The sequence below is a fragment of the Meleagris gallopavo genome, chromosome Z (assembly GCF_000146605.3).
Source record: "Meleagris gallopavo isolate NT-WF06-2002-E0010 breed Aviagen turkey brand Nicholas breeding stock chromosome Z, Turkey_5.1, whole genome shotgun sequence".
Lineage (NCBI taxonomy): Eukaryota > Metazoa > Chordata > Aves > Galliformes > Phasianidae > Meleagris > Meleagris gallopavo.
The window spans coordinates 41,943,394-41,958,605 of record NC_015041.2 but is presented as its reverse complement, the minus strand read 5'-3'; the positions used below and the strand labels follow the sequence as shown (position 1 = coordinate 41,958,605).

The following is a 15,212-nucleotide window of genomic DNA, read 5'->3' as shown; positions in this document are numbered from 1 at the left end:
GTCCTGGCTAAGCGGCGCGTGGTCGGCTCCCGTCTGCCCGTGTAAATGATACCTTGCAGACGTGCTCCGCCTCCTGTAAGGGTAGGAGGTGGCTGCGGGTCGGATGGAGTGTTTTGTTGCTTGGTGTCAGCGTTGCGGACTGTCTTCCGGTCGCTTTGTTGTTCTGCTGAAATGCACGAGGGTGGTTGCACCGACTTTGGGAGGGATAACAGCTGTCATGCAGGTGGTGAAGGAGCGGGAGAAATGACGGCTGGTTCGAGCCTTTTCCATTTACTGGTATGCGGGAGTAGAGACCTTTATACGCACAGTCTCGTTTTATGCCAAGTTGAGGTGAACTGAGAGACACTTTCTAAATCTAGGCTACTGAGCATAGGCTGCTTTAATTAAAAGATGATCAGTAGCAGTTTATATGCACTTAAGCATCAAAGTTCTGTGAACAGCTGGTTTAGTTAAAGTTTGGTTTGTTAATGGGGGAATCTTTTTTTCAACCTGTAGTACTCTGGATTTTTAGGGTTGTCTGTGTACAACCCTACTGATGAAAGTGCAGTGTACCGCACTGCTTCTTCATAGATATTCTGAACATACTTTTTCCTGTCCTGTCTACTCCTGGTCACTACATTGATTCTACATGTCAAAGAACAGATAAGGAGTTGCTGTATCATTGAGTCCAGCCTCTGCAAGTGGAGGCCTATTGGCTTATTGTTCCTCGGAGTAGAGCTGCTGTGTCTCTGTGAAGCTCCACGGGGACTATCTGTTGTTGTAGTCCGTGTGTTCACCCAGTAGTTTGAACATTAATTTTCAGTTGCGTTTGTAGTTCTTCTTAAAGCTCTTCTTAAATCTAGTAGTTCCAATGTGTAAAAGTGTGGTAACAAACAACAGGTAATTGAACCTAGTATTCTATTTGCAGCTTTGGTGTTCTTTAGTAACTACTTTTTTAGCAAAGGAGTGGAGTTAGCAAACTGACTTGAAAACCCTTGATGTTGTTTGTTACCTTTTCCAAAGTTTCTCTTTTTACTGTTCTTGGTTTTCAAGTTAATTCTGCCCTAAATAGCTAATTTTATACTTCAGAATTGTTGTAAACTTATCATGAATGAAGTCTGAAGTTAGCCTTTTTATACATTAAAAGGTTCAATTTTAAGAACTTCTTGTTCACTTTATCTCCTGTAGTTGTTTTAAATCTTGTTTCTGAAAGTGTGCACAAATTCAAATGCAGTCCAAAGTACATATATTCTTGGGTGAATCATATTTTATGTCTTCCCTTGCTGAATTGCCAAAAATATTGTGGTTTCATAGCTGCATCTTTCTGAATCAAGTACAGCATAAAATAATTTGGAGCTGTTTGTTGCTTTTTTGGTTGTGTTTTTTTTTGTTTTTTTCAAATGGTCTGCTTGGCATTTCTCCCCTCTGTGCTATATAATTTATTTTTATTTCTTTCAGAGCAGTTGAACAGGTTTGCTGGCTTTGGTATTGGCCTTGCAAGGTAAGAATTCTGTATTGCTTTCAAGCAGTTGTGATATAGTAAAGCTATATTTGTTTTATGATCCTCACGTACATTACCTGTGCTATTTTTATGCCTATAAACTTATACAGTTGAAGTGCTTGTACAAACCTGCTATTTAAAGTCCGTTTAGGTTTCTGACATTTAGTTTTTCTTAGAATTACTCCAGGAGCAATGAATTTGAAACTTCTTCATAGCAATCTGAAAGTAGCACAGAAGTTTATTTTCTTCCTTCTATTAACGTATTTAATTAATGTGTTTCCTAAGAATATGCAAACATATTCATATCAGTGTATTTGAATCAGTAATGTTAACCTGACTAGTTGGTCTAATTTTATGATTTTGGTAATACTAACTACTGATAATATTTGTGAAAGTAGTGGATTTAAAGTGTTTAATACTGTTTTCAGAACCCAAGATTGTCTAGCCTAGGTATTGTGATAAACTGGATATTTTTTTAGAATTCCTGCTCAGTCACACTCAGCTGATGAGATTTTTCTTGGTCACTGTACTGATGGATCTTGTGAAAAGGTGGGAGGTAGCTTTCTTGTCTCAAAAAAAGTAATGAATAAAAAAAAGTCGTATTCCTTGTGGAATGTGAGATTTGCTTTATCTGCATGTGAAACTTCTAAAAGTGCTTCTCTCTTCAGAAAATTGGAGTACATATGTTAGTTGCCCAGTTAGCTCAGCATAGGAAACAGCATCTTAAGTTTTTTGGGCAGCTGAGGTTCTTTTGGCTTCTGCTAAAAGTGAACCAAACACTTCCAACTTGATCTGTTTCTTCCCCTTCTATTGTCACCCTTGATGCCTATCAGAACTTCTTTTAACTGATTTGAGGCAGTTAAAGTGAAAACAAATCAGGGAAAAGAGTTGGATGACTTTTTGCTGTTTTGGTGAGGCAGGTTGATTTACCTTGGAGCTGACTCTGCAGGAGCTAGTTAGTCACCTAGAAGTAGTGCCAGCAGTGGACCGGAGAGGGAAGGGATAAAGAAGAGGAAATAGGAGTGACCGTTTCTGGCAAGTAACGAGTTGCTTAGATTAGGTCATCTTGTCTCATTAAATTACCTGTCTCCCTTCTTCCATTGCTTCCCTTGCAATGATTCAGCTTGCTCATTGCTCAACCTTGTTGAAGTGGGAGGAAGCTGCCAAACATGTTAAGAGTTGTTTAATTTCTTTTCAACCTGATGAAGCTAATGAACTCAGGTGAGAGCAGCAAAGCATGGGACCATACGGCAGGATGGTGTTCATAGAGGTGTTAGCATGTCTCAGTAGTCCTTTGGAACCATGTATTTCAAGTTGATCGAGCATGATGAAGTTTTTTACATCTTGAGTACCAGGGCTTCTAGGACTTTAAGGTGGGCTTGTGGTTTTGAGGAAGAGCCGATGAATGTTGTACCATTACTGAGACCAGTTCTTCCAGTTTCTGCATTTGCACTACATCAAGTGCTTGTCAGACACCCTGTGATGTTATTCATATCAGAAATCCTGTAAAAAACACCCACAAAAAAAAGGTTACTTTCTGTCAAGTTAGCTGAGTTGGTTATGAGAAAGGCTGCAACTGGAGTGTGAGGAAAGCTTTGCCTTACTGGTAGAAGCAAAATATGAATTAGCTCAATAAGCCTGAAGTTTCATAAGCTTAGTTTTTTGGTTGGTTTTTTTTTTGTTGTTATTGTTTTGCCAATTAATACTTGCTTATCCAGAGTAATATCCCTCCTGTTAAAAAATCAGTTCCAAATGGTCAGGTAAGTTGGTGGTCACAGATAGTACCTAAAATGCTTAGGCAGAGTCTGGAAGTCTTGATTTTCTTATCCTTATACCAGATTTGAACTACGTGCAGACAAGTATTCTTACCACTTGGATACTTTCAGGTAACAAGTTTTCTATGTGACTGTGGCCAGAAAATTTATGTTAGAATTGAGAGATTTTTCCTATCATAGTTTGATTTCAGTACTGTTTCTCAGGCAAGGAAGGGGAATGCTGTTTTGGGGGAGTAGTTTTTCTGATGAAAAAAATTGTGTCTGAAATTCAAAAGTAGCTGTTGATGACAGTCCTCTACCCTTTCCAAATAAGGTCATGATTAATCCTGAGGTAAGCAGAAGGAATATTGTACAGTCAATGAGTATACAGATAATATAATAGTACAGTCAACAAATATACAGATGATATAGTATGTCTAGGAGTTTGGCTAATGTAATTATTATACTAGAGTAAGAAAAAAAGGACACTCACCTTATCCTGGGCTCACATGATAAACTCCAGTGGAGCAGATCTCCAGAGAGATCCTTCCCCACTTGCAGTCAGCTCTTAAATGGTCTAGGAGAGGTGGAGCCAGGCTCCACCCCTTCCTGCAGCACAGGTGAATTGCCTTCACCTGTGCTCCCGTGGCTGACTCACTGCTCGCCTCAGGTGATCAGTCACAGGTTCCAGCTGTGATTCAGCAGCCCCATACAAATATAAAATTGGAAAGTAACTCCTCCAGTATCATACCTCTAACTAGTTTCCTCATCTTATAGGAAGGGGGGGTTTAAGAATTTTGAGGCATTGCTTTGCCTTTAAAAAGACATATGTATATACAAGGGTTGCTCCAAAAGTAATGTCTCTTATTTTATGCTCTTGGCTTGGAACACCAGAGGCAGATGTTAGAGGTATTGCAGTGGAAGGTGAACCTTCCTACCAGTATTCCATTATGTTTTGTTCCTGCGTGACAGGTTGTAGCAGAAGTCTGGGAGAATGGCGACTGACATAATAACACACCTTTGCTTTGTTCATAGTTTTGACTTCCACCATGTGGAAAAAAATTGCACTCATTGACATTCATGGACACTTGCTGAATGTTTAGTCCGGACTGTAGATATGAGTACAATGAGTGGTATATTTTGGCAGTGGTAACAACAATGTGAAAGACAAGGCGTGTTCTGGACCACCATACACAGCTTTCACACCATGAAATGAAGAGCATGTCAATTAGCTCATCTGCTAATGATGGTGACTATACTGAAAAATAGCATTTTGTAGCTGGGTATTTGCTATGTTAAATAATGTTATTGGGCTTTATGCATCTGTAGTTTCCATGGAAATAAATAGGCTACTTTTGGAGCAACTTATGTACATGTAACCTATGTACATTTTCATTCTGAATGTATACGTTGGGTGGTTTTATACTTGTTCATTTGTAGTACTGGTATGCTAGAAGCTCTTTTAAGAATGCCCTATTCATTTGCAAGATAATGCGTGTTTTTTTTCAAATATGATCTAATGCTGTTAACAAGCCTTTTCTCATAAATTTACAGCTGCTTCCAATGCTTTAAACGCATTTCTCTTTTTTTAAAGCCTATTTACAGAAAATGTCTTGGCTCATCCTTGCATTGTTCTGCGTCGTCAGTGTCAGGTATATCTTTTCTATTATCTCTTCAGTCAGATCTTTTCTGTGCTGTGATATTGTTCTTGTCGTACTCTGTAGCGTATGAGGAAACTTCACTTTACATTGTTATATTTCTATTTGTAGTGTGCATTTTTTCTGTTCTAAAATTTAACTTGAGCATTCTTTTTTGTTTGGATAATGGAAAATAAGTTACAGCAGTTGAGATCCTTAACATCTCTGAAACTTTCAAACCCAGGTTACTAACAGGATTCGTATATTGGTCACTTTAGATGACCTTTACAGAGATTATACCTATTTTGGAAATGCTTTTTTCTTTGGAGTTGTAACTTCTATGTGTTTATAAAACTGCAGTCATTTATATTTTTAACAGGTTAATTATCATGCTCGGAATTATCATCTCACTCCATTTACTATTGTCAATATTATGTACAGCATCAATAAGACACAGGTCAGTATTTGGGGTCAGGTTGCATCAGAGAATTAATGTTACTACAGCACATTTGTGTACTGGCATCTTCATTTCTTTATGCAACTGATGGTAAAATATATAGTCATTGTTAGGGGGTGTTTATGGTCAGAGAAATTTTTCAAAAAGTAATGATTAATTTTTTTGATGATGTGTATTATTTAGTGGGGAGGGCTTGTGTATTTTAGAAAGTAAGAGGCCCTCAAAACTATTTTCTTTTCAATTAGGATAGTTAAAAAAAAAAGCTTTATGTGGATAATGGGATTGAGTGTTAAGTAACTACATCTGAAGACAGTGTTCTGCATAGTCTTGTGGGAGGAGAAGGAGGAGTATAGAAATCCTCATACTCAAATCAGAGAGCAGTAAAAATCAGTACATCTTAACATCCTGAGTATATTTTGTCCAATGAAAATGGCATTACATTTATGACACAGAGGCCTCTAAGGTTGTATGATGCAAGGTTCTTTTGAGTTGAAAAATCGTCTAGTCTGATGATCTTCAAGTTTAATGGTAGAATTGTGACCCTATGCAGCTTGGCTTTGCTTAGATTTTATGCAAATGAATAAAATAGTGAAAATATTTCGTGTTGCTTCAATATAACTGCGTATTTCAAAACACAGGGTCCAAGAGCTCTTTGGAAAGGAATGGGCAGCACTTTCATTGTTCAGGGCATAACCCTGGGAACAGAAGGCATCGTCAGTGAATTCACACCTTTACCAAGGTATTGCGTGGATTTTTATTTCTTCTTAACAAAATGTTGACTTTTAAGTGTTAGAAATTTAAATTTTTTTGAGAAATTTGAGTTCAGTCAGACATTGAGTAGATGACTTCAGCACACTGAGGTTATCTTGGCAAAGATCACCGTGTAATTAAACAGTAAGAGACATTCTGGAAGCCATGTATGTATGTTTGCCTACTGGTCAACTATATAGATACCACAGCAAATTGCTTTGGAGTCACCAACACAGGAGGTATTCAAAAAACATTTAGATGTTGTGTTGAGAGACATTGTTAAGTGAGAACTGTTGGTGATAGGCAGACAGTCGGACTTGATGATCTTGTAGGACTTTCCCAACCTTGACGATTCTAAGATCCTATAATCAAAAGTTAGTAAAAGATACGTAATAGTCACAGAGCACATGCTATAGCTGGTGAAGTGATAAAGACGTTTCTTGGATAATATGTTAAGGAAGTGGAAACATGTTTTGAGTTTAAGTCTGAATTGACCAACGGGCTTAAGAATTGTCATTGCATTGAGAAAGCTGAGTGTTCCCATTTTTAACGTACACACAGAAACGTAATACTTAAAGGACATCGTTTTAAATTGGAGAAGAGATCTGGCAAGAATGATTGTCGCATATGTGTATTACCCCATGCAGTTTTTTACTGGACACTTCAGTAGTAGTGTGCATCACTGAGCCATTGCAGGGATGTGAGGTTAGTGCTTTTAGCAACAGTGCCACCATAAGTGGAGTTAAATAATTTTTTAAAGAAGGGTGCAGTGAAACGTCTTCAATTCTGTATTGCAGCATTCCTCCATTATAGGAAAGGGGCTTGGAAATGCGTGTTAACATTTATGTGGCAATTGATTGAATATTGTTCTGTACCAGACAAACTCATTCTGTATTTCACAGAATCATTGAAATTGGAAAAGACCTCTGGAGTCATCAGGTCCAACTGGATGAGAACTGAAGCTGAACATTATAGCTTAGTTTTTAAAATTTGTCTATTTCTGACATTTCAGGTAGAAATTTCACTACATTGTAGGTATTTACCAAATTATGGCTGTTGAATGTCATATTGAGCTAGTGTGAGATTTTAGTAAAGTGGACTGTACTTACTATTATCTTAAACTTACTATTCATATCTTGAAACGTATAATTAGAAAATTCTAACTTAAGGGTGACTTAAAAAAAAAATAATCCCTTAATATACAGCGCATGAGTTTTATTTTAATGAGCTATGTTAGAGACCAGTCTTGTCTGACTCTGTTAGAATATCATGTCAGTTTTTAGGAAAGAAACAGATGGACAAAAATAACTTCAAGAAATAGAAAAAATGTAACTAATTCAAAATACAATAATGAATGTATTTTGGTAAAGAAAGGCTGATATGCTGAAATTTCCACTACTTTCTGAAAATGACTTTCAGAGACTTATTAATAATTAAAAGTTTTTCTAAGCTACCTACTAGGCCTGAATAACTTTTAAAAGGTTACTACAATGTATTAGCTACATGTGACAGAGGGATTTCCTATAGGAGAGATGCATCTCTAGACTAACAGTAGAATGCCAGTATGAAAACAGGAAGTTGATACCCATTAAATAAATGCTTTACAGTAACTGTTCTTATACATAGTACAGTTAAATCCTGCTTTACTTTTTAGAGAGCTTTCACATAAATGGAGCCTCAAACAGATAGGTGGACACCTTCTACTCAAAGGGTAAATATGGTATTTGTTATTATTATCTAGGCATCAATAATAAAGCTAGTAAATGTATAGCAGTATAATCTGCAAGTATTGTTTCTTGATAGGATGCTTATGGTAATTCTCAAATTCTGATTTATTTTTTTTTAAATGTTGATTGTGTGTGTCAGTTTCAGAAATTTTCTCTTTCTGGATCCCCGTATCTTTATGGAGACAGAATAATATATAAAATATTGATTTCTTCTTTCATTAGATTTTAATATCTGAGACTTGAATTGATCTATCATGTGAGAGTAGAATTTCAGAGAAGTTCTGAACGTCTTGACTTGTTAATGTGTGTTTCAATATTTGAGTTACTGTTTTGCCTTATGCATGATTTGGTAGATAACTGCATCTGCTTTTACTTGCATATGTCACTAAAATTGTAATGTTATCATGACTATAACTGTCATTTGGTTTATTTCTACAGGTTAACACATGTGATAGCAATGCCTTTTTATTCTGCAAGCCTGATTGAAACTGTACAGGTAATTTACATATATCATTTTGGAAGGTACCATTATTTTCTTTATAAATTAGGTTACTTAGAGAAGTGAATCTTTGGATTTGCATTCAGATTTGTTGCAGTAGTTATATTGGTTTTCCTTAAGGCTGTATGTTTTATTAGCTCAGGTAAGAAGTATTTATTATGATGGTTATTTTGGTTGTGCTGTCTTAAGTGGAAATCTAGTATGATAAAGCACACTTAGACACAATGTTCCAATAGTCTGTATTATGGAAGAGCAAATTACATTTATGCAATCGAGAAGACATATTCTAAACAAGTCTTTTCCATATAAAGGTTTTTAAAAGGCCTGCTAGGCAGGTTGCTGGTATGACCCCTGACCCACTCACTATAATGATTACAAAGCTTTTCTAGTAATTCAACTTTCTTTGGTCAAAATACCGAGGAGTGAAGGTGATGCAGGTTAGTCATTCATGTCTTTCAATCATCAAAGTAAACACTGTCATTCAGGCAAGTTCATAAATACTATTAAGATACTTTTTAAACCTATAGTTCAGCTGTTGCTGGGTGTCAATGAAATAGGATGTTTTCTGTGGAAAAGAGGCAAAAAAAGGTTGGTTATTCTATCTTCTTAGTTTGAGAATGTATTTACCTACTGAAAGGCCATTCTTGGGTTTCCCTGGAGCCTTCTCCAGGCTGAACAGCTCCAGTTCTCTCACCTTGTCCCTGTAGTGAGGTGTTCCACCCCTTAGATCGTTTTTGTAGCCCTTCTCTGGACACACTTTAACTGGTCCACATCTCTCCTGTACTGAGGGCTGCACATTTGGGTGCAGTACTCCAGGTGAGGTCTCACCAGTGCAAACTAAAGTGAAAGGATTCGTGTCCCTTGACCTCCTGGCCACACTTTCTTTCCTTGCAGCCCAGGATACGATTGGCTTTCTGGGTTGTGAAGGCACTTTGCTAGCTCATGTTCAGCTTGCCACAAAGAAGTCCCCCAAAGTCTTTTTTGCAGGGCTGTGCTCACTCCTTTCAGTGAGGATTGTTGTGAACCAGGAACAAGATCTTGCACTTGGTAGACAAAATGTGAGTAACAGTGTTATCCAGGCACTTGATAGATACAGAGATTTTGTTACTAGGAAGCATTGCTCTGAGCTTGTGGAGATGGGATAAGAAAAGCCAAGGCACAGGCAGAACTGAATTTGGCAAAGGATGTGAAAAACAGGAAAGGGGTTCTATGAGTCAGAAGAAATAGAAGACATAGTACCTTCTCTGATAAATGGAAAAGGAGCACTAGCAACAATTGATGTGGAGAAGGCAGAGGTACTCCACAATTCTTTGCATCAGTCTCCACAGACAGGCTTCCCATGCCTCTCACATCCTTGAATGTGTAGGCAGGGAGAGCAAAATTCCTCTCACTTTAAGAGAATCATAGAATCATAGAATTGCTCAGGTTGGAAAAGACCTTCAAGATCATCAAGTCCAATCACAACTTAACCATACTACCCTAACTCTTAACAACCCTTTGCTAAATCATGTCACTGAACAATACATCCAAATGGTTTTTAAACACATTCAGGGATGGTGACACTCAACCACCTTCCTGGGAAGAAGAGAAAGCAAAAGATGACCTGATGAGACTGAATAAGTAGAAATCTATGGGGCCCAATAACATGCATCACAGGGTTCTGAAGGATCTGTCTGGTGTAGTTGCTGAGCCACTCTCCATCCTATCTGAAGAATCATGGCTGTCAGATGAATTCCCCAGTATCTGGAAAAAAGGAAACTCACTTCCATTTATAAGAAAGGGAGAAAGGAAGTCTCAGGAAGCTCCAGGATGAGTAGCCTTGCATCTGTGGCTGGAAGGATCATAGAACAGCTCCTCCTGGAAGCTGTGTTAAGACATGTGAGACAAGGAGGTGATCTGAGATAGCCAGCATGGCTCTGGATAGAAGAACTGCATGGTTTGACAGGTATTGGAAAAGGGACGTTGGTTTTAAACAGAAAAGGGAGGTTTAGATTATTTGGTAGGGGGGAATTCTTTTCTTGGGCAGTGGTGAAGCTCTGAAACAGGTTGCCCGGAGAACCTGAGGGTTCCCTATCCTCAGAGATGTTCAAAGCCAGGTTGGTTGCAGTACTTAGTGGCCTGATCTAGCAGATGGCAGCCCTGCTCATGATCATGATGTTGGGACTCAGTGCTCTTTAAGGTTCCTTCCAGACCAAGCCGTTCTGTGATGATTCTATGCTTATTAAGCGGGCAAAAACAAGCAAAAGGCCAAAACAGTATTTCCTACAATCTTTTTAACAAGTTATAATCTATGTAAAATATTGTATGTGAAAGTAATCCTACTGAGATCTGACAGAATTTTAGGCTCAGTTCAACTGTGTTTAAGTATTTTCCTGAATAGATGTATCTGTATTAAATGTATTATCCAGTTCTTGGAAACATAATAATTGACTTCCTAACTAGAAATGGAAAAGAGTTAGTGTTAGCATTTGTCACTTATTTATGCAGTATCCATAACTACAGGGGACAACTTGTAGGAATTTTACATTATTCATGTGCTGAAAGAAGACAATTACAAATTACAAGATATGAAGATTAAAGACTGTTGGATTTCTTTTACCAAAAGTTTTATGTTAACTTTGATAAACCATACCATTAACGGTTAGAAATGTTTCATTGAAATAGCTTTAAGAGTTAGGCTGTAGTTGCTAGAGTTTTTGTCTCTTACGTTTCAAGCCAGTAGGTGGCAGGTTTTGACAAATTTAAGCACAGTTTGAAGTGGTAATAGCAATATGAAGGAGAAGAGATCTTCAAAGTTTATAACATATTACTTATTCTTAAAGACTGGATCAAAAAATATTTTGAAGTATTCAAATTATGGTAGACCCAAACTAATATTTCCTGTGATAGGCTGAAAGTTGTATTTCTTTGCTAATGACACACGTAACTGTAATGTAGATCAAATAACTTTTTTTTAAAAAAAAAGCAAATTTACTTGAATCTATTAAGTATGAATGAAGAACTTGAATATCAGTATAGACATAATGACGTGTGAATATGTATTTATCTTAAGGTAAAATTCAGCAGAGGTAGGTGTCAGAGTGATACTGAAATGGCACAAGTCTTAACTAATCCATTGTGCTTGTAGAGTGAAATCATTCGAGATAATCCTGGCATTCTGGACTGTGTGAAAGAAGGAATCGGCAGAGTTGTAGGCATGGGAGTACCCCACAGCAAGCGCCTCCTCCCTCTAATGGTCTTGATTTTTCCAACTGCTCTACATGGAGTTCTTCACTACGTCATCAGTTCCATCGTCCAGAAGCTTGTTTTGCTTTTTCTGAAAAGAGAGAATTCCCACAGCCTTTCAACAGAGAGCTCCACTTCTGTGCAGAGCATGCTGGATGCGTATTTTCCAGAACTTATCGCTAGCTTTGCCGCTAGCCTTTGTGCTGATGTCATGCTTTACCCACTGGAAACAGTTTTACACCGCCTTCATATTCAAGGGACGCGCACAATAATTGACAATACAGACCTTGGCTATGAAGTGCTTCCGATCAATACTCAATATGAGGGAGTGAGAGACTGCATTAATACTATAAAACGTGAAGAAGGAATGCTAGGTTTTTACAAGGGATTTGGAGCTGTTATAGTACAGTATACCTTGCATGTGGCTGTTTTGCAGCTCACCAAAATCATTTACTCAACACTGCTTCAAAATGTTTCTTAAACTGTTCATGTGTGGATTTAGTACTGTGGACATGATACAGTTGTACCGTATTAAGTCAAAAATGAATTTGAAAGAATCTACTCTGTGGATTCTCCCTACATAGTAAAGCTTGTTTTAAAAATAAAAACTTCTAAATGTAATTCAAAAGTACAATTTAAATTGAAAATGATGAATTAAATATAATATACTGTCATGCACAAGGGGATCAGATTTCAGATATGGCTGGAATGATTTACTTACCAGTTAGCTGAACTAAGGAACAGATACGAGTTTATAATCTCTGCTATAGAAACATCATACCTGATAATTTGGACTGCTAGGCAGTTTAAAGAATATTTTTCGTAAGTTGTAAGAACTTTGAAGTGACAGATGACTTTACTGGTCTTTTTAAAGTGTTTTCAGCTTCACTTTTAATGGACCTGTGAATAAAATAGGAACTTAAATAGACACAAATCACTGAAATTACAGGTATATAGACATTTTTTTTTGCTGCAGTGTAGCAGAAGATGAATCTTTTGCTTCATACAAAAACAACAAAAACTTCTTTGGGGATAAAATTTCACAGAATGTAATATGTAGCTGTCTTATAGTTTGTTCACAAAGCTTACAGTAACTAAAGCGTGTGAATAAAGCAAATTAGAAACCAGAATGTGCATGTGTAAGAGCCATTCTTAGTCAACTTTCCACTCGTAACTTCAGTTAAGTTTCATTCTGCTACTTCATCTAACAGTAGAATAAGCTTGCAAATGTATTAAGTGTCAATGTTCAAAATACGCTGAAAGCATAAGAGGTTAACTGACTATTTTTGGAGTTTCTTTTGTTAGATTGGAGTATATACAAAATTGCCTACTTAAAGTTTAGCACTGATGTCATTTGCTTAAGATCTCTGCTGGATTAGATATTTTTGTGAAGCAGAACAAAGTCTGTTCATGTGCAAGTAACTACTGAAATGTAACATTTTACCCTCTTCCTCCAGTAAATCAAGGCTGTTAGTCTGGAAATCAGTTTTTATCATCCAAAATAAATAACTCCTTTGTTTCATCAATAAATATGATGAAGTTTTTTGGGAGGGCGGGGTAACAGCGGGATGGTTTTAGCAAATACAGCAAGCATGTGGAGAGACTTCTAAATTACGTGAAAAGTTATTTATCTTCTTCAGACTTTCTTGTGGCAAGTCTTTGAATGCTGTAAATTGATGTTCATTTAACCTTTAAGCATTGTATAGCATTTATTGTTATGGAAAGTAGTCATGGCTAAATAAGGAAGTGTTGCTATTCATATGCTCTGACTTGAAATCAGTTGCAAGTCTACATTATTGTGAAAGGAAATTTCATGTCTTTAAATACGTAAGTGCTGAAGTGGAGAGTGTAGTGAAGTTGGGAACTGGTTTCATTTTGAAATATTGTTAATTGGAAATCTAGTGTACAGAATGGAAGCAATCAAATAAAATGAGAATTCACTAAATATTTTGAAGTAATTCACTGGAGAGGCAGACAAAGGAATATTGGTTTGTAAGTTATATTTTGTTGTATATACTCTCTAGTGTATATACTCTCAAATTGCTCAAAGTTCTGAAGTGCAATTATGTGTTGAATTAAAACTACATGCTAGAGCATAGGTAAAACACTCTATTCTTAGGGTTTTTTGTTTTTTTTGTTGTTGTTGTTTTTAAGTTTCTGTGAATATGAAGAGTGAACCATATCAGAGAATTGTCCAGTTTGGAAAGGCTGTTCATATAGTCCAGGTTCCTGCCCTGTGACTGTGTTGGAGACCAACACAACAGATCAGTCTATGACATTGGACAAAAATGTTTTTCTAGGAACAAAGGCATGCCCTCCACTTTGTGTATTCTCACATAGAGAAGATAGGACTGTTCTAAGAACTGGTGGTATATTGTGCTAGAACATTAACTTGTATCAAAGTATCAAACGTGCTCTCATTGCCAAGAGTTTACAGTTCTACTTCACTCTGCCAGAAAAGGGTGTGGCATTAAGGAGGATGAGAAAATGCTGTCAACTTTCTGCGATTGTTCTGTAGTGGCAAAGCAGTTTGCTTTAGGCTGTTAATTTTGGTCCTCTTCCCATCAATTACAATTAATATATTTTGGTTCTTAATGTGCATGTGCTTTACCTTCCAAAAAAACTAATTCATTGCTTTATCTGACGTCGAATTCTTACCCATGCAAAAATATGAATGATCTTTTTAACCTTTTTATTATAGTATTGTAAATATTTCCATTTTCATTTGCATCTTAAATCCAGGTTTAAGAGAACATGTACATAGTTATTTATCTCAAATGTGTAAGCAGTCAGTGGCTTTAGCCACATAGGGTGTTAGTGAAAACTATAAAATATTATTATAGCAAGTGAGTTCAGGTTTTTGGAATATGAAAAAACAGTGCATTCTCTTTGTACTGATACAAACTCAATTACTGTCTTATATGTTTTTTTTCATTTTTTTAAGTGCTGATTTCAAGACAGCGAATATTTCTGAAGTGTGACTCAATGTAGTGTTCCCACTCAGAAGAGAATTATTTGGCTTCTTACCGACATATACATTGTAAAGAGTAAGGAAGCTGATGATAGATAAGGCAGGAAACTTTCAGAGGTTCCACCACCTGGAAACTATCACAATTATCTGCCTGTGTTGTTTCACAAGACTGCCTTTCAAATCAGACGTATCTTTTGGCTCTGTTAGAACAGAGATTTCAGGTCTTATCACAAAATGGTTTGGGTTGGGACGGAACTTTAAGATAATCTAGTTCCAACTCCCCTGCTAGGGGGGCAATGTTGATACAAGTACTGCAAGTCATGGTGAAGTACTGTAGTCTTCAGCAAGATTTCAGATTCATTCTTTTACGAGATCTACTTCGTTGCAGAAGTTGATCCAGCTCTGGGTCCAATCTATTATACTTGAGATGTGGGGCTATTTTACGGATGTATGCAGAAGTTAAGACTATCAAATTATATACTTCTTTCAGCTCTTGTGGATCTAGCATCAGCTTAATATAAGTTCAAGACAAGATTTGAGCTACTGCACTTACTGCTGCTTGTTCTATCTGAGCTGGTCCTCAAGCTGTCACAGTCTTATTCACAGTCTTTCAGCTACTACATGATGACATAAATCAGGCTTGTCTTTACATTAATATGCAATTTCTTAGTTGCTATATATATATTTCTTGGTTGATTTTTGTTGGTATAAT

The 15,212-nt window shown here is 36.9% G+C and overlaps 1 protein-coding gene across 1 annotated transcript; it reads left to right on the top strand.

The window, feature by feature from the left end:
- Nucleotides 1-11: 11 nt before the first annotated feature.
- On the top strand, nucleotides 12-13,474 carry SLC25A46 (solute carrier family 25 member 46). Its single transcript, XM_019610573.2, has 7 exons — nucleotides 12-1,480; nucleotides 4,829-4,886; nucleotides 5,251-5,328; nucleotides 5,967-6,067; nucleotides 7,733-7,789; nucleotides 8,244-8,301; nucleotides 11,432-13,474. The coding sequence occupies exons 1-7, from the start codon at nucleotides 1,380-1,382 to the stop codon at nucleotides 12,008-12,010; spliced, it is 1,032 nt and encodes a 343-aa protein (XP_019466118.1). The 5' UTR covers nucleotides 12-1,379; the 3' UTR covers nucleotides 12,011-13,474.
- The last annotated feature ends 1,738 nt before the right edge of the window (nucleotides 13,475-15,212 follow it).